Source organism: Desmodus rotundus, chromosome 9 (genome assembly GCF_022682495.2).
Source record: "Desmodus rotundus isolate HL8 chromosome 9, HLdesRot8A.1, whole genome shotgun sequence".
Classification (NCBI taxonomy): Eukaryota; Metazoa; Chordata; class Mammalia; order Chiroptera; family Phyllostomidae; genus Desmodus; species Desmodus rotundus.
Window position 1 is genome coordinate 29646298 of NC_071395.1, and position 24999 is coordinate 29671296.

General features: G+C 35.4%; 1 protein-coding gene across 10 annotated transcripts in view; it reads right to left on the minus strand.

Annotated features, from left to right (window-relative positions):
• NEK1 (NIMA related kinase 1) overlaps window positions 1-24999 on the minus strand; it is a 103679-nt gene that overhangs the window by 19951 nt on the left and 58729 nt on the right. For 6 of the 10 annotated variants that reach the window (XM_071219167.1, XM_045202737.2, XM_045202742.2 and 3 more), the window contains 10 exons: window positions 20145-20228; window positions 19636-19719; window positions 18777-18911; window positions 18085-18180; window positions 14537-14668; window positions 12664-12729; window positions 12355-12583; window positions 9524-9676; window positions 5465-5641; window positions 2902-3022 (listed from right to left, as the gene is read on the minus strand). In XM_071219167.1, the coding sequence (XP_071075268.1) occupies window positions 2902-3022; window positions 5465-5641; window positions 9524-9676; window positions 12355-12583; window positions 12664-12729; window positions 14537-14668; window positions 18085-18180; window positions 18777-18911; window positions 19636-19719; window positions 20145-20228 (1277 nt within the window). The remainder of the gene's footprint in view (window positions 1-2901; window positions 3023-5464; window positions 5642-9523; window positions 9677-12354; window positions 12584-12663; window positions 12730-14536; window positions 14669-18084; window positions 18181-18776; window positions 18912-19635; window positions 19720-20144; window positions 20229-24999) is intronic. The other 4 variants (XM_024568954.3, XM_053912138.1, XM_024568950.3 and 1 more) reach the window with 4 other exon arrangements.

The window sequence follows — 24999 nt, forward strand, 5'->3', positions numbered from 1 at the left end:
GGTCCCTAGACAGCAGCCACACACACAGAAACTGTTAGCAATGTGAATTCTTAGTCCCCATAATCAGAAACTTGGGGGGGGGGAGATAAGTTCAAGCAATTTATTTGAATAAATCTCAAAGCAATTCTACTGCTTGCTGTTTGAAAATCACTACTTCAAGCAATCAAAATACCCCTTAATAGCAGAGAATATAAAGCAATCATGATATAGTAATACTATGAAATATCATGAAGCTCTTTAAGAAATGAAGCAGAAATCTATATAAACTGATATGGAATGAGAGTCAAGATATATTATTAAAGTAAGCAAGGTAGTTTGTAGGCCGATTAGCATTAAATGGTACTAGTTTAGATTCTGAAAAAATGGTGCGTAGCAAAGTAAAAGAATAGAATGACAGGCACAAAATGTTTTAACACTCAAAGGGAATGAATTAACCGAGGCTGAAAGGTAAAGAAGAACTCAATTTTTATTTCAATATAGCTGGGAATTAAACTCATGTATTATATTTTAAATAAAAATTTAAAGACTAAAACAGCGGTTTTTCAATCAGTGTGCCACAAGAATTTTTAAAACATGCAACACCTGATTATTTAGTCAGCTGCACTGATCTCTTTTCCCTTAGATTATCAAATAAAAAAAGACAACAGGCAACACAACAATAGCCATTTGGTGTGAATGAATCAAAATTCTACCTATTTTTTCAGATTGACAAAAAATGTATTTTTTGATGTGTTGTAGAATTTAAATCATTAGTTTACATGTGCTATGAGATGAAAAAGATTGAAAGTTGCTGGATGAGAAGAATATATTCCAAAAGGTACCCGTAATTTATTTCTGGAGGTCTGGTTTATAGGCAATTTTTATTTTCTTAATACTTTTAATCCATCTCGAATTTAAGTAGTTTTACTTTTTCAGTTTTAAATTTTGAATAGTTTTCTATTTTTATTTTTTAAAAATTGCCCTGGCTGGTGCGGCTCAGGGGATTGAGTGCCAACTTGGAAACCAAAGGGTCGTTTATTTAATTCATATTCCTGGGTTATGGGCCAGGTCCCCAGTAGGGGGCACACAAGAGACAACCACACACTGATGTTTCTCTCCTTCTCTTTATCCCTCCCTTCCCCTCTCTCTAAAAATAAGTAGAGAAAATCTTAAAAAAATTCTTTTTAATCAGACAGGTGACACATTTCTTTGTTTAAAATGTAATATTCCTTGGTTCCTCAAAAAGGCAAACACAGAATTATCATACGCTGCAGAAATTCCACTCCAAGGTTAGGTCTACACCCAAAAGAAGTGAATAGAGGTGTTGTAACAAAACCTTGTGTACAAATGTTCACAAAATTACTATTAACAATAGCCAAAAGTTAGAAACAGTCCTGGAAAGGATCCACCACCATATGCTGAATGCACACCAACTGCTGAATGGATAAAAATGTATGCCACATTCATATAATGCAATATTGTTTGGCCATAAAAAGGAAAGAAGTACTGGTCCATGCTACAACATAGATGAACTCTGAGAACATTGTGCTGAGTGAAAGACGACAGGCAGAAAAAGCCACGTATGAAATTTCATACGAAGCATTCAGAGCAGACAAATCCATAGACAGAAAGCACACAGTGATTGCCAGGGGCTGGGAGGACGTGAAAATGGGGAGTGGCTGTGCAATGGGTACAGGGCTTCCTCTGGGTGATGAAAATGTTCTGGAACCATACAGTGACAATGGTTGGACAACAGTGTGAATTTACTAAATAATACTAAATGTTACATTTTAAAATAGTTAAAATGATAAACTTTATGTTATGTAAATTTACCTCAACCCCCAAAAAGAAGTGTTTTAGGACAGCCCTAACCACTCAAATATCAGACCCCTTGCTGTTGTCGGTTTTGTGGACATCTACCATAATTTCCCTTTAAATTCACATACATATATATGCACCTGAGAACATATATAATAATATTTACATAGAATTATCACTGGTGTTATTCTACTATGTGGAAATGCTTTTTATTTGATATAATCTTGTTTCATTAATCACTCAATATTTTGGATATATTTCCATATAAACAGAGAACTCACAAAAAATAGAAATGAAACAAAGATTTGAAAAGAATTGCTCAACTTCACCAATAATAAGAGAGATAAACAAAGATCCTAAACCAAGATACTATTTCTTACCTATCAGATTGGCAAAAATAAAAACACTGACAATAAAAGTTCGGCAAGGCTGTGGGGAAAATATGATGTTTTATATGTTCTTTCCGAGAGCATAAGTTAGTACAACCCCCAAAGGGAATAATAATTTAATTACAAATGCAATTTACAAAAATGCAATTGACCCAGGATTATACAGCTATGTATTTATGCTATAGATATACTTATATTCATGCAAAATGACCTTATTAAAAGGTTACTCATTGCAGCATCATTGGTAATATGAATTCATGTAGGACACACTGAGTTGTGGTATATCCATATAATGGAATACTAAGTAGACATAAAATAAAAAGAAGCACTGTATGTATTACTATGAAAAATATTCCCAAATTGCTGCCTAAAAATAAAAAATGTGAAAAATACTATGTATATTATATTAACGCTTGTATTTAAAAGGGGGGTGGACAATATATTTGTTTTTGCTTATGTACATATGAAAAATATCTGGAAGGAGAGAGGGAATTTGCTGGATGGGGGTGGGGGTGGGAGAGACTTTTTACTGTATGTTTTTAAATACTTGTTGATTTCTGAACCATATAAATACAATATCCAAAACATATTATTTTTAGAAGGTATTATAATAACAGGATGTAGATAATATTAAATTATTATTACAGTATTTCTTCAAAGGGAAGTACAAAATGGGACCCAGGTTTTGACATGTAAGAAAAAAGAGGTAACATACTCAGTTTCCTTTGTTTCTTTAATCTCACTAACCCATACGTCAATAACAGGGCAAGGCGAGCCACCGTCTTGGTCTGCTTCACTCGGCTCTTGCAGAACTTCTGTTTCCAAGTCATCTGGTTCTGAAAAGCAGAAACATGCCAAAAAACATGTCTCAAAGCAAAATCAGTTTAGAAAGAATGGAATAAATTTCCATAAATTATCATTACCTAGTTTTAGGCTAATATATTGATTATAACAAAAAAAGTAAATGTTTTATTTATAGATATTTAATCTTATTACTGTGTTAACTGTCTAGTTCAGCTATTTCTATTTCTGACTTTTCCTTTCACATTTTTCATTGCAATAAAAATACTGAAAAGAAACATTGTACACTGAATTTTCATTAGTATATAAAATTTTCTCTTCCTTCAAATTTCAGTAATATGCAAATTGTTTTAAAGAAGGTATAAAAAGTAGTTTAAAAATAACAATACTGTGGTTAGAAACAAGGAAGAATAGACTGTAATAAGGATCATGGATTCGAAAACTGACAAGAAAATTCAATCATCAAAATCTATCTTTGAACAACCAAAAAAGAAAAAAAAAACCCTATTACCCAGACTTCTACAATGATGTTGAGAACATAATTGGAAGTGCACTAAATCTAATTTCCTAGACCTTCAAATAATTAACAACCAGGGCATGACCACTGTTTTCTGGTAGTGGCTCATTTTTTACCTGGTTGATATTTTCTGATAATAAACAGTATGAGAAGAGTTCTTTTTTCTTCATTTGTTGACTTTTCTTTTTCCTTTCCAGTTCTTATATCAATGCTATCTTGTTTAAGCCACCATTACCCCCTCTTTTTTCCTGAAATTCAGATACTCTTTCCTTCTAGATTTTAAGTTTCCAATTATCTGTCCTATTTAGAAAGATAATTGATACTGTATCAATCCTTAAAGTTTTTAGCTTTTATTCAAATGATTTCTTTGGGTCACTCATACAAGGTAAGCACTTGGGAGAATCCTTTTTTAGCTACTTTTTTTTTTTTTTAAGATTTGGTTATTTATTTTTAGAGAGAAGGGAAGGGCGGGAGAAAGAGTGGGAGAGAAATATTGGCCTGCAATACAGGCATGTGCCCTGACTGGGAACCGAACCTGCAACCCTTTGGTTCGCAGGCTGGTGCTCAATCCACTGAGCCACACCAGCCAGGGCTTAATCTACTTTTTAAAGAACAATTGTTTTCTAGCACCTTAAGCCGTATAAACATGCCTTACTCTGCAAACTCAATCTGTGACTGTTTGACTTTAAAGTCTAAAATATTTACCATATGGCTCTTGTTAGAAAAAGTTTGCTGACTCGTGCACTAGGCTATACAGCCTCTATTCTATGCCTCACAGTGTTTTATATTTTAAAAAAGGCTTAAGATACCTATTAACTATGATTCTAATGAATAAGACTATTTAAGTTACTGTGGTGAATTAAAGATGGTCACACATACGGCAAGTCTCTGATGTCTGCCTCACCTAGAGGGTCCTGTGTTTCCCCTCCCTTGAATTTGGTCTGGCACTGTGATTGCCTTAACCAGCTGAGTACAGCTGAAAGGCTGCTATGTCAGTTCTAGATCTAGCCTTTGAGAGAACTGGCATTGTCCACCTTGGAACCTGGAAGCCAAAGCCACTGTAAAAGGAGTTTAACTATTCAGGAAAGACCACGTGGCAAGGCCATGAGACTAAAACCAAGAAAAGGCACCCAGCTGAGCAGGTCCAGCCGAGCCCTGACAAGACAGAGAGTGACATCATCTTGCACCCCCAGAGGGGCCTGACATTGACAACATCTTCAGACCTTGAGCCAATGTCATAAGAAGATGAAGCTTTGAGAAGGGGTATTTAGCATGTGGGGGAAATGTGAATAATTTTTTGATTAAATGGCAGACTATGGCAGGTTACAGATGGCTTCAAGTTCTTTTAACTCTTGAGAGGAGGAGTGTGTTTTGCCATCTTGTAAATCCAGGCTGCCCTGTGACTGCTCTGACCAATGGAGAGAGACAGAAGTGATGCTGTGCCAGTCTAAGACTAGTGTTCAGGAGTACAAGTAGCTTTTACCTAAGGTTCTGGGAGCCCTGGGCCACCATATGTGAAACCAGACTATCCTGCTGTAAAGAGTGCACAGAAAGGCTTGGAAGCTACATGAAAAGGGAGAGGGATCCAGCTTAGCCAGCCTTCCAGGTAGTTACTTAAGCCGATGGGGTCGTCAGATCATCCTGGCTGCCAGCTGAGCCCCCCCAAGCCATCCCAGAGACAAAAGCACATGGATGAAAAAAACACACTAGCCAAGCCTTGAAATAGTTCCTGACATGCAAAATCATGAGATATAATAAGACGGTTGTTAACACGAAGTTTTGAGATGATTTGTTGTGCTGCAGTAAAGAAACCAGACCAGTTAACAGAAGTATAAAAACAGTGAATCTAATCTGAGATGATTACCCAAACATATACACATATTTTGATGATTCCTTTACAAAGAAGAAATTAAAGTATTAATAAATTAAATATAGCTCATTTTGACCCGTTAAAACATACCATCCAAATTTCCTTCTGGTTGCGAAGACATCTGTGGAGCTACCTCCCTAAACTTCGGGCTGTTTGTCTCAACAGAAGAATCACCAGTAGCTGATACATTCATTTCAAGTGCAATACCCTTTGCTTGTTCTTCTCCAGTAATTAAGGGTTTGTACTTCTCCCCTTCAGGAGAAATCTCTGAAACAATAAAAATGAAAAATCATACTACATTTTCAAAGTGACTCGAATATTACCTGTAACAGCATTTAGAAAAAAGTTCAAAATTGCATTCTTATAACGGGTAACTGGTTAAACTGTTATATATTAGAAATTAGTAATTCATTGAAATACATAACAGCCAAATTTTATTTAAATTATACATAACGATTTCTAGGGTGGTTAATATATGCTTTACTTTTTTCTTCCTTTTCGTGACACTAATATATATGTTACAATGGTAGTTTTGAAATTATTAACTAATTGTTTTGTCTGTTTCTGGTAGTGCTAGTTACTTCTAATTGCTCAGAAACTCTCCATACTTTTAATCGATGCCAGTAGCGAATGGATTTACCTCGGAACAACTCATTGCACTTATCTATTAGACACCCAAGTCTTTCCCTTTCATTCTTTTAAGGTGTTACTTTCTAGCTCACCGACAGATCTTCTCAATACTAATTCTGTCTTACCTGACTTAATTGACTTCTTATTGACCTACATCAATAATCCTTCCAGCACCTGGGCTTCTCAGTTCCTCCCCAATGATCTTGCATTCACCACACCTCAGTTACTCCGATGGTCATACCTTGGAGACCATATCATTATCCACAGCTCCTCAAAATGTTCATTGTTAAATATTCCACCTTCTAATTTCTAACATCCTATTTCTCCCTCTACCACCCCAATTCTAATAAATGTTTCTCCACAAGTACCTACAATGTATTGATCCTACCATGTTTCCTCTCCCCTTCATCCCCATTAAAATCCATCTAAAGTCCATCATTACAATCATTCTTTTGCATACATCCTCAACTCATTGTGCTCCCACAGCAAAACCCCAGCCCTGTAAAAACTCGATTTTCTGCCTACTATGTCTGTACACAAATGGTTGAAATGGCGGGAGAAAAACAGAGAACCAGCTTATTGGTCTGGACTGCAATTCAGGTAGGCCCTTTGTGCTGCCTGCAGTCATCCTAAAACACTGGGCAGGCAGGGACTGCCCCTGGTTCCATTAGCTTCCTTAGGAAAAATGTAGTGTCCAGGTATTTGTAAATTGTGTTACCTCTTACTTCTTCCTAGTCAACAGAGAACAAAACCGGTGCTGCTCATGTTCTGAAATATCTTCCCTTCACCAAGCCCATCAACAAACTGATTGCGGTAGAGGTCATATCTGTGTTTTCACTCATTCAGCTGTATTCTTCTGCTATAAATAATGTCTACTCATATCAGGTACAAAAATGCCAGATATCATCATTACTAAAGATGGCTCTGCAAGGCCTAATAAATGCAGTAAGAAGAAAAAAATCATCTAAATAGCCCTGGCCAGAGGCTCAGTTGGTTGGAGTGCCATCCCCTGCACCTAAAGGTTACGTGTTTGATCCTGGGTCAGGACACGCAAGGGAGCCAACTGATGAATGTCTCCCTCTCACATCCATGTCTCTGTCTCTGTCTCTGCCTCTCTCTACCCCCCCCTCAGCATATCCTTGAGGACTTCAAAAATAATCTAAATTATAATTAAAAAATAAAATGAAAGAAAAGCAACAAAAAAGACTCAAGATAAGGTGAAAGATGAAGAAAGACAAAAGAGATCCAAAGTACACACAGCAGAAGTCCCTCAGTAGACTTAAGGAACAAAACAGAAAAGTGAACTTACGAATACTTTCCTAAATTTGGGGGTGGGGAGACGACTACATAATGAGGAAAACTACAAAACTCTGATGGAAAAGATCAAAAAAGAACTAAGTAACTGAAGAGATGTTCCATGTTCATGGATGGGAAGATTCAGTATTGTCAAGATACCAGTTCTTCCCAATTTGATCTATGGATTCAATGCAATCCAAATCAAAATCCCAGCGAGTTATTTTATGAGTATTGACAGACTGATTCTAAAGTTTATGCAGAGAGGCAAGAGACTCACAATAGTCCACACAGTATTAAAGGAGAAGAACAAAGTTGGAGGAATGATACTACCCAACTTCAAGACTTACTAAAAGCTATAGTAATCAAGGCAACGTGGTACTGCAATAAACAAACAGGTCAATGGAACAGCATAGAGCCAGAAATAGACCACATAAATATAGTCAACTGATCTTTAACAACAGAGCAAAGGCAATTCTATGGAGAAAGGATAATCTTTACAATACGCAATGCTGGACAACTGGATATCCACAGGCAGAAAAAATGTGTCTAGACACACTTCACAACAATTAACTCAAAACTAATCACAAACCTAAATGTTAAAATGCAAAACTATAAAACTTCAAGAAGGTAACACAACAGAAAATCCTGATGACCCTGGGTTTGGCAAGGACCTTTTATTTTTATTTTTTAAAAAGATTTTATTTATTTATTTTTAGACAGAGGGGAAAGGCAGGAGAAAGAGAGGGAGAGAAACATCAATATGTGGTTGCCTCTTGTGTGCCCCGCACCAGGGACCTGGCCCGCAACCCAGGCACATGCCTTGACGGAATCAAACCGGTGACCCTTTGGTTTGTAGACTAGCGCTCAATCCACCGAGCTACACCAGCCAGGGCTGGCAAGGACTCTTTAGATAGAACAAGAAAGGCATAAAATATGAAAGAGAGATTTAATAAACTGTACACACTTCATTAAAATTAAAAACTTTTGTTCTGAAAAAGACACTGTTGAAAGAATGAGAACACAAGCCACAGACTGGGAAAAATTATTTGCAAAACATGTAAACACATAGAGGACTGTTAAATAAAATGTATAAGAACTCTTAAAAATCAACAATAAGAAAACAAACAACTCAATTTAAAAATGGGCAAAAGCTATGAACAGCCAGCTCACCAAAAAAAGCACACAGACGACAAATAAGCATATGAAAAGATGCTCCACATAATGTGCCATCAGGGAACTGCAAACTAACATAGTGAGTGAGACACTGCCACACATCTGTTACGATGGCTAAAATTCTGAAGATGTGGAACAACAGGAACTCATTCATTTCTCACGGAATGCAAAATGGAAGAGCCACTTTGTTAGACAGTTAGACAGTTTCTTACAAAACTAAACATACCTTACCATACGATCCAGCAATCATACTCCTTAGTATTCACTCAAGTGAACTGCAACACTATGTCCATATGAAAACCCGCCCACAAATGTTTATAGCAATTTAACGTGTAATTGCCACAACTTGGAAGCAACCACGATGTTCTTCAATAGGTGAGCAACATACAAACTGTGGCACATCCTTACAATGTATTATTCGGCACCAAAAAGAAATGAGCTATCAAACTGTAGAAAGACACGGAGGAACACACGTTCATGCCTAGACACAACGTTAAAAGATACTGCATCCAACTTCCTCTTCATTTGAATAACCTGTGCAATTTGAAAATACCTGTTTCATATGCAGACACTTGTTTATGCACAGTTGCAATACCAAGAGCCAACACACTCATGGATCATAAATGTTTTCCACACAAGAACTCACCCTCCTGTCCTAGGATATCGGTCATACCCACTACAGGTATCTTTTAGTCTGTGAGTCAACCGAATTCCTGAATCCACCCTAAAACATACACCATTCATTTCAATATAATGCTCCTACATCTTTCTTAACATAAAACATCATTCTGACAATTCTACTTTTCTGGTTCTCCCATCCACATTTCCTTTCCTGTTTATCTTTAGATCCCATTGAACTTACAGCAGATCAAAACTTAAGACTACCATTTGAGACAACTCCCCAGAAAATAAAACTATTCTTCATCTAATTAGGAAATTATTATAACAAAACAAATTCTTTTACAAAAAATTTACTTAACCATATGTTAAAAATACCATTTATTTTTTAATATTATTTCCAGTATAGAAAAACAGCTAGTTTCTGCTCACCGCTGGTCACAGTTGTGTTTTCTAACAGTTCCGTCTGAAGTTGTAGTTCAGCTTCTCCAAGTATCTTTAGAACGGAATCTGTAGGGCTTTTCCCCCAGACTCTTCGTGGCGATCCTCCAGGATCTAATTTAATAACCTCTCCCACTGTATGTTCTATAAAAAAAAGACATAGAAAATAATTTCAATGAAATAATAAAATACTGCATTATAAGGCAGGTTTGAGGTTTTCCATTCAACTGAGCGTTTCACGAGGCACAAAGACCATATGATGAAGGTGCCTAAAAAAGACTTGCAGGGGACGAATGAGGAAAGACAGAAAGAAGAGGAGCAACTGATACTAGTAATGAAAAACATCTATCTATAATTGCCTTTTAAATACCAAGGAATTAAACTCTAGTTTTGGGTTTTCTATAACCCAAATTCTAGTTTCTAGAGTTTTATAGAGACTTTAGTTTCTATAAAAATAGAAAAAATATGTATGTTTCTATACAATTTTTACTTGAGAAAATGAAAAGAAACCTAAGATAATTGAGCAATTATTTGGATTACAGAAAAGATAAGATATAAATTAATATTTTTTCTATGAATGTAATTGAAGAGAAATAGAAAACAAATCCTAAGATAAATGCACTTATGGATTAAAAGTAGAGAAAAATATATCTAAGAAATTTTGTTTTATTTTATCTATCTTAAGAAGGCAACTAACACTTTCTTTCTGACAATCATAATTTCAGGTACACTTCAAAAATAAAATTTAGGAAAGCAGAAAAATGGAAAATTATCTACTGACGTTTGAGTCTTTAGAATGTTAATACATTTAGCAGCGATAGGATGAAATTTCAAATATTATAGAGTATAAGTCATATAAACTTTCAATGGTATCCAAATACTCATTGATACAAATTTTTGTGTACCAGCTCCATGAAAGTAAGTACCTGCAAATTAGCAGGTAATAATCAGTTTGTACAGCCAAAATGATTATGATCAGGGAGCCACTTTTTTTTTAAAGATAGTTAAAAAGAGTAGAGAACCCAAAAACAGACCTATGATTTACAGCCACTTGGTGTTTGAAAAAGATGTCAAAGCAATCTCTTAGGGGGTGGTCTTTTTAACAAATAGAACTGGAAAACTGAATGTGCATAAGAAAACATTTATGCTTCATCCCTTTGGATGCAGGGAGGGGGCAGGGTTGACAGAACTGGATGTCTAGGGTGACAAAAGTAAAACAGAGAACTTGGGAGAACGGTAGAGTCCTGTTGAGTCTTAACGTGAATACTGATCAGCACATGTGTGAAAAAATTACTGTAGTCTAGACAAAAGAACACCCAAAAGGAGCAAAACTTGGAGTTTACACAGGACCAGAAATAGTTCCTCTTCCCACCAGCCAGAAGAGGAAGTTTTATAATTCACAAGGCATCAAGTATATTACTCAGAAAGGTTTTTGACTCAGTAAAAGGGGAAAAATTAGCCACAGACTAAACATTGTTCTGGTTCCACCTAACAATGCTTAAAAGCAAGAGATAAAGGGTCAAGCCATTTACAAGTAAGTGAACTGTGTCTCAGAAAAAAAGGTTATAGAAACAAAAATATATAGCACATATCAAAGTAAAATTAACTGTTTGGCATCCAAAGAAAAATTACCAAGCCTGTATAGAAACAGGAGAATTCAACTTATAATAAAGAGGGGAAAAAATCAACCAATCAAGCCCTGGCTGGGTAGCTCAGTAGTTTAGAGCATCGTTCTAATACGCCAAAGCTGTGGGATTGCTCTCCGGCTAGGGCACATACAAGGAGCAACCAATGAATGCATACACAAACGGGACAACAAACTGATGTTCTTTCTTTCTCCCTTCCCCCTTCAGCTCTCTCTCTCAAATCAATAAATTAAAAAAAAAATTAAAAACATTAACCAATCAAAACCAACCAGAAAACAACAAAGATGGTATAATTAGTAGATAGGAATTTTTACAGTTGTCACTATGACTAAATTATACATGTTCAACAAATTAGAGACAAGACTAATGATCATAATTAGAAAAAGAGAAAACATTAACAAGATCCACACTGAACTTCTAGAAAGGAAGGCTGGAAAAAATTATGGCAATTTTCCAAATCTGATGAAAACTATATGCTCACAAATTCAAGAAGCTCAACAAAACCCAAGCAAAAGAAAGATGAAGAAAATGGCACAAAGGTACATCATAGTCACATCTACTAAAACCAAGGCTTAGGGGCAAAACCTAAAAAGCACTGAGAAGAAATGAGGCACATTCATACAGAAGAATAAAAAATAATAATAAAAGAAGACTCTTATCAATTTGTTGTTCCACTTATTTATGCATTCATCAGTTAATTCTTGTCTGTGCCCTGACTGGGGATTGAACCCACAATCTTGGTATATCAGGATGACATTCTGATCAACTGAGCTACCTGGCCAGGGCCAATCTTTGCTATTCTTTTTATCCTCACATGAGGACACTTTTGTTTCTCATTGCTTTCTGAGAGAGATAGAGAGAGAGAAACATCTATTGGTTGCCTATTCATATGCACCCTGACCTGGGATTGAATTTGCAATCTGGGTATGTGCCGTGACCAGGTTGGAACCCATGACCTTTCCAGCTACTGGACGATGTTCCAACCAAATGAGCCACACAGGCCAGGGCAATCTTTGCTGTTCTTAAGATTGAATACTTTTCCCCATTTTTCACATATATGTGAAGTTCTTCCAGCTTCTTTCAATCCTTCTAAAGTGTTCTTTCCTTCAGAGTGTCCAGTCTACAAGTTTACATGTGTGCTAGACCAAAATAGGATACAAACACTTTTATACTTACTGTCAGTTGCAGAGAAGGACATATCCAGTGTAAACTCATCCAGAGGAATCACAAGTTGACCTCCTGCCTCCCACTTCTTGCGATCGGATGATACCGACTTTTCTTTTTCATGCTTTTTGTCATCTTCATTAACAATTGCTTCACCTGTATCAGAGTGGCACTTCTTCCCTTTTTCATCTTCTTGAGCTTTAAGATTTTGATTTAATCTACGCAGTATTTCTCGCTTACTCTAAAACAGTTAAAATGCTGTATTTTATGATGTATATGATTAAGTAAAATGGCAGAGAAAAAAATGAAAACTGTACCTACTGAAATAGCATTGCTCATCTTTTGCATTTCTTCTGAGGTTTCCTGGGTATCAGTTAAACTTCTGTCCTTTAAATACAGATAGTTTCAGAGTAAGAAATAATGTTATTATAAAAGTCTACCTTAAAATTTTAGATATTTTTGTTACTTTCATTTTTCATTGAATTGCTCCTTGTGAAATTATGTTATTCCTGTAAATGTTAACACAACTTCCTTCATTATCAGCAGTGAGAAACAGTTAAATATGATCAAGTAATAGACTAAATATATAGTAAAAGGGCCAATTCTCAATTATTTGTCATATTTTTGGATTGCTGATCATCATATTTAACTATATGATGAATAAAGCATTTCAAGATAGGCTGTGTTATTTTGACACTTTCTTTTTTTCATATATATATATATATATGCATTCTTTTAAAGCAAAATCACTAAACATAATTGAGAACCGGCTCTTCTCCCTAAGCAAAGAGAGTAACAATAGTGAGTGCTGAGTCCCATGTACTAATGATAATATAAATTCTGTCTTCTGATTAGTAAAATCATAGCAATCTTAGACACCTAGAATATTTAAATATATGAAAAGAAGAAATTAGTAGTTATGAAAGCAAAGGTATCTGGAAGACTCAGTATATGGAAGAGCAATGCTCAAAGTTTTAAGTAAGCAATATTTACCAAGAAAACACATGAAGAGAAACCATTTAGTTACATGGGTTACCTCAATTTGTAGTATTTGAGAAAATACAAAAAAGTATAGTGGTCATTTTCAAAGCAATACAGGAATGAGACAAAGAGCATTTTACCCAGTAAAGTAGTCAGGAATTAGCAGTCGCTACAACCAGAGAGATGAACAGCTACTTGAGAGATGTGAAACTGGGTACCAGGAGGGGGACCACACAGTGGTATCTAAAGTTGAAGTGAACAACGTAGCATACGCAAAGTCGTTATCAGAAAGATAAGAAACTAAACCTACTTGAAGAACAATGGTTTTTTCTATCAAGTTCTTGGGAGTGACCAAGAAACTTGTATTTGTATTTTCCTACTCAGTCTTGCTTTCAAGATAAACACGAAGGTGTAAAAATTGGTGTACCAATAACACCAGTGTTTTCTACAAAAAATTAATGAAACTTAGCAATTACAAGGCACAGACATTAATTACCAGGAAAGAAGAAAATCAGGTTAATATGTTATATTACATGATTCAGGAGACTTTTTCCCTTCTGTCTGATGAATTCTAGACTGAAGTTCCACATCATGAGCCCATTTCCCTTATCCTAAGACCAAATTCTTCCCACTTTAAATGAATCCCTGACACATACCTCAGAGTTTAAATTCGGTAGTTCCCTATATATCTGTGTTTTACATATGGCATTACAGAGATTCAGAAATAGAAGGTAAAAGAAACAATTGATGTATTAAGTATAATTATAGAGAGTCCGCTAATACTTGCTATGCCAAAAAAATTTAAAATAAATGTAAATATATCTTAAACTTTATGTCCTAGAATTACTTTAAGTACCAATGAGACATTATGTCTTAAAAAGTAAATCTTTGTTTATTGTGAAAGCTGGCGTATAAAGATGTATTTGGTTTATTTTTGGTATATTTGTGTATATATTTTATTTGTTCAATGTTATTTTAAAGTAAAGGAGAGAGAGAGAAAATCATTTTAATATGGTTTTATCTCCCAGGTGGCCCTAGATATAAAACTTAGGAGCAGCAAAGCTCTAATATTCAGAGTACATGCACAAAAATCTCAAGTAGTAATTTTTTCCTAAAAAAAACAAGGGAATATTAGAAATTAATATAATTTCATTACATTTAATCCTGTAATAACTGTTTGACTTTAGGGAGCTCTAAATTTTAGGAAACTTACCATCCCTACTTCTTTCAAAGCCGAAGTCACAGAAATAACAGATCTCATCTGGTGCTTTGACGGAGAGCCGCCTGCTTCGTGCTGCCCCAAAGGAGGAGACACATCAGAACCCTTCACTCCCTTAGACACCAACTATAATAAAGAATTTAAATACATATTGGAAAATTTATATGTGCATGAAGAGATAACAGGTATACACAAAATCACTGTTTGTTTATGTACTATCCAGAGTAGTTTTTGTTATTCCTCCATTTTCATAATGCAAAGCAATGTGTTAGGTCTTGAAAGATCAGTGAATAAAGAAAAATATCTCAGGCCTCAGCTGTAAGCATAATTATGTAGAACTAAATCATTCCTTTCCACGGCATTACAATGTTTCATAGAGTGAGCTTAAAAAAGAAATGGGCTTCTAGAAGACTAAATATTAGTCCTCTCACTTTTATTTTCATCCATTACATTTTGTGGAAAGAAAAAAATATTATACTTATTAATCTTACACTTAAAAATTGCTTCTACACCCTGGCTGGTGTGGCTCAGTGGACTGAGTGCCTGCAAACCAAAGAGTCTCCAGTTCGATTCCCAGTCAGGGCATATGCCTGGGTTGTGGGACAGGTGTTCAATAGGGGGCGCTTGAGAGGTAACCACACATTGATGTTTCTCTCCTTCTTTCTCCCTCCCTTGCCCTCTCTAAAAATAAATAAATAAAATCTTTTTTTAAAAATGCTTCTGCAATTTGTACAAGTTTGGTACAATCTTCTTAAAGTTTAAATATCAATCACCCAACATAAGAGCCCTCATTATAAAAATGTCAACATAGCATGGAAGAACTAATAGGTACAGTGAATATTTATGTCATTAAAATATCATTTGGTGGGTCTGGCTGGGCAGCTCAGTTGGCTGGAGCATCTTCCCATACACCAAAACGTTGCGGGTTGATTTCTGGGCACATACCTAGGTTGCAGGTTTGATGCCCGGTCGGTGCATGTATGGGAGGCAACCAATCGATGTTTCTTTTTCATGTCGATGTTTCTGTCTCTGCCTTCCTCTCTCAAATCAATAAACGTATCCTCAGATGAGGACTTTTTAAAAATTGTAACAAAGATAAATACATTGACCTGAAAGTTTCATAGCTCAGGTTAAAAAAACAAATTGTTTTAGGTGCCTTTTATTCTAGCCATTTTATCACCAGGTTCAAAAACTCAAGAGTTTTCCATAAAATGTTTTTTAATTATCAACGTAAAACTTAATTTATTTTATGTCACTAATTCTATTTGCTAAAAAATTAACCAGCAGTGCCACCAAATGACAAAACTCAAAATTTCACCAAATACTGAGGCCAGGTTTGCAAACACATGAAACTGTTAGTTTACCCTACTTGGTGCACAGATAAATACAAATACTGTTTCATCTGTCTATACTGAATGCTTAATAAGGATTTGATGTATGTTAGAAAAACATTAAGTGACCTGATTTTATATTTTGAATAGAGAGTAATTCCACATGTAATTTTATATAGCTAAAGATACTGCATGGCCAAATTTTATCAAATTCATAGAATTCTTGTCTCTAAAGAACCAAAAATATAAAAATACGTGTATTTAAAAATTGTTTCTGAACTAGTATTGCTACAGTGCATTTATACCAATGTCTACGGAAAAGAACATCCCAAGGCAGCTGGAAGGGGGCAGTGCTTCCACCCTGGGGGAAGCCTATAGACCTACATGGCAGGTCCAAAGAATAGGAGAAAGCAGCAAAGTAAAATAACAAAAGAAAGGTAAATGAAATTAAATATGAACTCATCATATCAAAATATAGTCTTTAACCTACCTTAGACAGAATTTCTCTAGTTGTATTTTTCATTGCATTTTGATTACTAAATACATTGTATCTTTTTAAAAAATTGAGTATCTTTCTTATATGTTTCACTCACAATATGATCATATATGTTAGGTGACAAAGGCAACTCTATATTATTTGAGGGAAAAAACCCTATCATCATACATGAAAATTTTTCCATATTAAAGTCCTATTTAGTACTACAGTTTTTACCATTAAATATGTCAGAGAGAAGAACTTATAAAATTGGTTATACAAGCCAAAGATTTAATAATTAAGGCAGCAATTCTTACCATTTGTTAGATCAAAGACACTTTTGAGAATTCAATGAAAGCTATGTGGTCTTAATGAAGAAAAATGCAACAACATACATACAAACTTTTAACTAACATTTCAGAAAGTTCAGTAATGCTAACTTCAACTCTATCTTACCGGACATAACAGAGAAATGAATAAAGCACATCCATTAAAGACAGGAAGAAAATATTAACCTTATTCTTATTTAACATTGTCCTAGAAGTTCTGGCCAATGCAGTAAGGATAAAATGGTAATACAAGGTACAATTTAATAAAAAGAAGAAGTAATTAAGGTGTAGTGCATAAGAATAAAGACTTTGACACAGGGTAGAACCAGGTTCAAATCCCTGTTCGGCACTTACTGGAAATGTGACCTCACCTAATTGTGTTATCCTTTCTACATTTGCCTTGTAAAGTTGTAAAGATTAAACAAAGCAATACATGTGCCGCAGTTATAATGTGCCTGGCGTACAGTAAACAGCAAGTAAATTGTAGGAATTATTATGTGTATACCATGACTACCTGCCATTATATAGTCTCATGTTACAAGCCCATAAAATTAACTGAAAATTGGTAGAATAGGTAAATTCACTGCACAAGAGATAACCAAAAATCCCCAAACAAACAAAAAACAAAAACCCAGTAATTTCTCCATATATCAGCAATATTCTGTCAAAAAAAGAAACCTATAAATACAGACATTCCAGCAGGATTTTAAAAAAAACTACCCTAAAATATATCTGATAAAGAAAAAGAGAGCAGGCCCTGGCCAGGCAGCTCAGTTGGTTAGAGCATCATCCTGATACGTCAAGGTTGTAGGTTCGATCCCCAGTCAGGACACATACAAGATCAACCAATGAATGCATAAATAAGTGGAACAACAAATCAATGTTTCCCTCTCTCTCTCCCTCTCGCTGCCTAAAATCAATAAATTAAAAAAAGAGAGAGAAAAAGAAATGAGGAATGAACTGTATTAGAAATGAAAATATATTCTAAACCCGTAACTACTAATACAATGTGGTACTGGTAAAACAAAGAATGGAGCAGAAGAAAGCATGATACATATATACCAGAGATTCATTCTCTAGTATATATAAGAATTTATTTTAAAGGGAACATTGTAAATCAGTGGTGGAAGGAAAGTGTTGCCATTATATGATGCTGGGACTTTGATTAGCTACTTGGCAATAATAAATAAATAAATCAAACCCCCAAATAATTTCCATATAGATCATACTTAGATATGAAAGAGAGAGAGTGACAGAGCAAGAGAGAAAGGAGTGGGAGACGGGAAGAGAAAGCGAGAACTAGTAAGAAGTCAAAAAGACAAAAATAGAGTTACAAAATTATAATGCTGGCAGACTACCCGGTAAGCGATACAAGAGCATTAACACAACCAGGATTAAGCATCTTACATGCTCTTCCCACACTTTCTTTTCTCTCTCATATGCTTCCTTTCTCTTCCGCTCCAACTGCTCTTTTAGAACAGCGGCCCGTGCACTTGCTTGGGCCTGCAAATAAAAACAACAAGCAAGTTACCAGAAAGAAGGGCGTAAGGTTTTTTTTTTAGTTTTTCAGGTCTATAAAGATACTTATTTATCAGCCAAAAAAGAAGTGTGTGTGCGTGTGGGTGTGGTGTTTCAGAATAAAAATGTAAGCCAGCCCCATATTCCATATTCCCAGCCCCTATGTCAGGGCTCCACAAACAGCAGCTGCTCAAAAATGCTTGTTGAATGAAAATAAATTCAGATACATTCTAACAGAAATACAAACATAAAAATTTTAAACTATATTATACATGAACTTCATTTTTCTTCATAGAAATGACCATGTATATCTTTCATTTTTAAGGTTACCATTTTTTTTCTTTTTAAGGTTACTTGTGTAATAATTTCAGATATTTATGCCATGGTTTAATCAAATTTCTCTCCATAAATATGATATAAAGTGTGAAATAGTGCTATTTTTCAGAAACCAAAAAGTGAGGGATAAAGGGGAAAGAAAAATTAAGGCAAGAGAATATGTGCCTGAACTACAAATGACTTAAGAACACAATTCTCTATCTTAGATTTCAATTTTCTCTAAGAAAACTATTTCTAGTCTATACCTTAAAAACTTCGACTTTTTTACGCCTCATATCAGCTTCCCCACTTCCTTGTCCTTCAGAATTATCAACTTCTCTCTGTAAAGTAAGTAGATGAGCAAACCACTTAGGATAGAACCTCAAATTCAGTGCAGAGCTCTGTGGAAGAGAATATGAATAAACTTGAAACCTGTATAATTTTTTAAACCCGTGTCACCTCAATAAATTCAATAAAAAGTCAAAAATAAAACCAAACAAAAATATTTAAAATGATAAATTGTACAGTGTTACTAATTTTTTTTCACAGCTACATGTGAACTCTTCACAACTATCAACCCTTAAGGAAAATGAGGAAAAAGACAAAAAGAGAATGATAGAAAAGGTACCACTTGCCCTGGCCGGGTGGCTCAAGTGGTTGGAGCATTGTCCTGTGCCCCAAAGGGTTGTGGATTCAATTCCTGGTCAGGGCACATCCCCAGGTTGTGGGTTTGACTCGTTTGAGGCACACATGGGAGGCAACCAATCAATGTTTCTCTCGTACATCGGTGTTTCACTCTCTCTCTCATTCCCTTCCTCTCCCTCTAAAATCTATAAACTTATCCTCAGGTGAGGATTAAAAAAAAAGAAGAAAGAAAAGAAAATTTACCATTTTCCATGCTCATGGCCATGTACTATTTATATTTTTCTCTTAGAGTTCCTCTGGAACAAATAAATGGTCTTATCAATTTTAAATAAGATTTACTTTATCTTCATGTATAGTTTTCTGGACTTCCACTGTCTTAATCAGATTTTTATCTTGTGTTTGTGGCACAACATTTTTAATCTCAATCTATTATAACATCATTCAATTACTTTTTTAAAAATTGATTTTCATTCAACCTGCCTTTTCACCACGAAGTTTGGCTCTAATTTGTTGGCGCTCATTGAAATTCTGCAATCTTATTTGTCTCAGCCTTGCAAGATAAACCTACAAGGAGGAAAAAAACACAACATTTTAATTTAAAAGGAAAACCATCATTTTTACTGTTCAATTATTTTTCAATTAAAGAAAAGGGTTAATTGAATACAAGAAATAAAAGTTTTGAAATCTGGTTAATGGAAATATAATATTAGCTTTCGAGTTTTTAATTTAGATCAACTTATTTCTGAAAAGAAATACACTGTAATTACAAATTTTTAATTTTATCGAAAGAAAAGAAATTGAACTCAACATTGAATAACAGTTATGGGGAAAAATTATGACACAGTGTATCAGTCAAAAAAATATTAACAGGTCCCTATAGACCTACAAAACCTCAAGTTATTGTTAAGCATTTAAACCATGCAGGAAAGGAAGGCAAAAAACTCAAAAATGGCTATGTGACAGAGGTAGCGAACATGCGGGAAGCATACCTCTTCCTCTTTGTTTCTTGGCTTCCCTCCTCTTGAAGAGCTGGACCTGCCTCCATACATAGCTGCCAGGTTTTGCAGGATTCCCTGTTCATCATTTAATGTACTAAGTTTAAAGAATGACTAAGGCTACATCAGCATCTTACCTAGGAATATCCAGGTGCCATTTTATTTCCTTTGGGTAATTCTGATCATTTATTTCTAGCTGATAAACTGATAACAAACCCTGGCATTTTCCTGTATCAATTTAATCAACATATTCATTCAGTGACAACAGAAGGAAGCAATTAAACCTCACATATAATTATTCGAAACAGAGACCAGCTATGTTTTTATTAGCCTCTTGGGAGGTTAGCTAATCCCCAAGTCAAGCTTTTCCTCTACAAAGGGCCAATCATTTCTACGTGTTTGTTTATATACTGAACCCACAATATAAAATATTTGAGCTTAAACTCTTTGCACTTGGGCATGTCCTATTACTATACCACAAATAATCATATTCAATCACAAACTGATTCATTTTTAAACATAGTTTATCATAAACATGAAAATTACCTTATTAGAATTATCCTTCAATAAAAGTATTAGATTGTTGAATTATCTATTTTCTCTTCCTTCGGCACACAACTATGCTTCATGTTCCCCCTAATTAGCAAACTCTTCAGTCCTACTTCCCCATCTAATGTCTTTTTTATCAGCTTATTGAAAGTGTACTTTTTATACTCACTGCCTCCATTTTCCTGCTTGCCATTTAATTTTTAACCCACTACAATCTATTTTCTGATTGCACTATGACTCTTAAAATTTTTTTTTAAGATTTTATTATTTCTTTTTAGAGAGACGGGAAGGGAAGGAGAAAGAGAGGGAGAGAAATATCAATGTGCAATTGCCTCTTGTGCATCCTCTACTGGGGACCTGCCCCACAACCCAGGCATGGGCCCTGACTGGGAATTGAACCGGTGACCCTTTGGCTCAAAGGCCAGCACTCAGTCCACTGAGCCACACCGGCCAGGGTGAAAATTTTCTATGGTTACCTATAACCTCTAGTTCACAATTCAAATGGACCCTTTTGAGCAAATTTGGCAATTAACATTTCCACTGGAAACTAGTTTGGACTAAATCTACTTAATTTACATTAAGTATTTTTTCTCTCATAAAAATCATGTATGTCCACTATAGAAAATTTATAAAGAATATATATATCATTCATAATTCTACCATCTTGAAAGACAAAGCTTAAGAATATTACCTTCTGAATTTCCTCCTATGCATATGTATGAATATATATACATTTATTTTTACAAAATTGGAATTTTACTCTATTCTGATTTTTTCATGTAATATTAATTAACATTAACATTCAGGGTTTCTTTCCACATTCAATATCCTTAAAAACATTGTTCGTGCCCTGACTGGTATGGCTTAGTAGGTTGGGCCTCTTCCTGCAACATGAAAGGTCAGTAGTTCAATTCTGGTTCAGGGCACGTGCCAGGTTGCAAGTTCGGTCCCTGGTTGGGGTGTGTGCGAGGCAAGTGATTAATGCTTCTCTCTTACATCGTTTCTTTCCCTCTCTTTCTCCCCTCCTTCCCCCTCTCTAAAATAAATCAATAAAATCTTTAAAAAAACATTACTCTTAACTGACTACATAATATTCCACTAAATCGTGAATTATAATTTACACATTAAAAAATATTCTCTTTGAGTATTTAAAACAATACTCTCTCCTGAGATCTTCCAATCTTCATTATTTTTTATAGGATTTTTTCTTTCTTGGCTTATTGATGTCAGTATTTTCTAGAGATTCATTCTCTGGACCACCTTTTCTTCTCATTCCCAGGCTCTAAGATATGTTGCCAATTCCCAAATCTGAACCAACTTCATAGTCCTATCTCTTGAACTTCTGAGTATACGCAACTGGCATCCGGACAACTCCTCTCTTACGTAGCAAAGCTTCCTCAAATAATGTATAGATGGGACATCATCATTCTTTTTACTGCGTGAGCTTATTCCTACCTCGGTTATTAATCACAGCCAGTCACCCTAGTCAGAAAGCTGGGAGTTACCTTTCTCTCTCTCTCTCTCTCTCTTCTGTCAAATACAAATGACTACCAAATTACTAATTCTACCTCTTACTGGCTCAGTAATTTATCCCTAGTTTCTGCCTTAGCTCAGGCTCTTCTTTTGACTTCTGGATTTCCAGAAGAGCTTCCTAACTTACCACTCTACCTCACATGTTCTCACATTCCCCCAGTCTATCTCTACAAGGAGGCAGGGTTACCTTCCCAGTATTCTCTTTCACACTGAGTCCCACATGAATCCCGAAATGGTTCCACTACATTCAGGGCATATTCCACATTCTGATGAATGGCAGATAAAGCATCTCCTGTCTCATCTCTGCCACTGCTCAATCATAACGTCTACATTCTAGCCATGGCAACTGCTTGCAGTTTGTGGACTAGGCCATGATCTCATCTTCTTAAAATGGCTAACTCACCTTCCAAAAGGCAAACCAACGCCTCACCCTGGAAGGCCTTGCCCATGCCTCCTTTAGTGAGTTAGGTGTGACCTACCATACCGCTTTGTATATACGCCTCCTGCAGTTGCACTCATTAGTGTGGTACAGGGGCAGGATGCTATGATGGTTAGAACATGGACTATGGCAGACTGTGAAATCTGTCAGCTCACATATTGGTCAATGCACCTAAGCACTGCTGACCTTCGGTAAAATTACTTAAACTTGCAGTAAGACTGGCATAACAATACTACCTACTTCATGGGTGTCCCAGAACCAAAACTGTTACCCTAGGAGCATGTTCTGCCTTTCTCCGCTTCCAGCCTGAAAAAAAGGCTCCTGCCCACTCAGTTTCTTCCCCTCTTCAAAGTCTGGGCAGTTACTTGAGCTTTTGGGATGTAGGTCAGAGATGGGGGAGGTGAGGGAAAACAAGGAAGAGGCAGCGCTGGGCAAAGATACGAGGTGAACTCTGGAACGATGTATGGGAGTATCTACAGGAGAGTGGGCGGCAAACTGAACATTGTGATTGATTATACCTTCCCTCCATGGTATTTGAAAGACACAAGTAAAAATAATCCGAGTTACTTTGAAGTAACCTTTTTAACATTTTAGTTTGCAGTATTAAAGGTGAAAAGTACAGGGGTGTTGTGTGCATCTTTTATCTAGTCTCTCCCAACTTTATCATCTTGCTTAACTACAGTACACTATCAAACGAGGAAATTAGCAATGGTAGAAACCACAAAGATTGATTTCACCAGTTATACATGTACACGTGTGTATCTGTATTAGTGTAACTTTATCACACGTATAGCTTTGTGTAACCACCACCATAACCAAGATACTTTGTACCATTACTATAACACTTCATAGCCCTATTTACTACTCCTATCCCTAAGACCCATCAGCTATTAATCTGTTCTCCATCTCTACATTTCATAAATTTTACATATATAGGATCTTATAGTATGTATCCTTTTGAGACTGTTTTTACTCAGTATTATTTCCTTGCAGTCTATCCAAAGTGTTGGGTGCATTTAATCAATGGTTCATTACGTTTTACTGCAAACTATTATACCATGGTACAAATACAGCATAATTTGTTCATTCATTAATCCACTTTAGCACATCTGGGTAGTTTAAGTTTCGGGCTATTAAGAGTAAAGTTGCCAAGAACACTCAAATATAGGTTTCTAAATGAATATAAATTTTCCATTCTCTGGGACATATGCTCAAGAGTGGAATTACATCCTCTTGGAGTGGTAAATCCATTTTTAGTCTTAAAAGGGACTGCCAAACTATTTTGCAGTATGGCTACATCATTTTACATTTCTACCAGCAACATATGGGTGATCCAGTTTCTCCACATCCTTGCCAGCATTTGGTCTTAGCATTATTTGTTATTTTCGCCATTCTGATAAGTGCAGTAGAACATTATTGTGGTAATAATTTGCATTTTCCAAATGGCTAATGTTATTGAACATCTTTTCATGTGTTTATGTGCCACGCGTAGATTTTCTTTAATAAAGTGTTTAAAAAAAGTGAAGTGTTTAAAATTCATATTCTGAGTTCTTTGTGTTTTTAATGTTGAGTTTGAGTGATTCTTTATATATTGTAGGTATAAAGTTCTTTGTTTCTCCCTACCTGTAATTTGCTGTTTCTTCCTCTTAACAGGGTCTTTTGCAGAACAAAAATTTTTAAATTCTCATAAAGTCCAGCCTATCGAGTTTTCCTTTTATGGACTGTGATTTTGTGTCATGTCCAAGACCTCTTTATCTAGTCCTAGGTCCTGAAATTTTCTTATGTCTTTTTATAGAAGTTTTATAATATTATGTTTTACATTACAGAACATCTGTTTTGTTATTTTATATGGTGTGATGTTTAGATCAAGGTTTATATTTTTGCCTAGGAATGAATGTCCAATTTCTTCAGCACTACTATTGAAAAGGCAATTCCTCTTTCATTGAATTGGTTTTGCTTCGTTGTCAACAATGAGCTGGCAGACTTGTATGGATCTATTTTTGAGTTACCCATACTGATCCACTGCTGTATGTGTCTATCCATCCACCAGCACTGTACTGCTTTGATTACTGCAGCTGTAAATAAGCCTCATCATCAGGAATAGCCATTATTCCCACCTCATTCCTCTTCATACTTGTTTCAGCTGCCTTAATGCATTCCTCTTTCTAAATAAATTTTAGAATGTTTGTCTATGTCTATTAAAAGGTTCCGGAGATTTTACTAGGAATTGCATTAAACATATAGATCAATTTAGGATGACCTGCCATTTTTACTATATTGAGTCTTCCAATTTATGGAATTGGTTTGATTCTCCAAGTATTTATATCT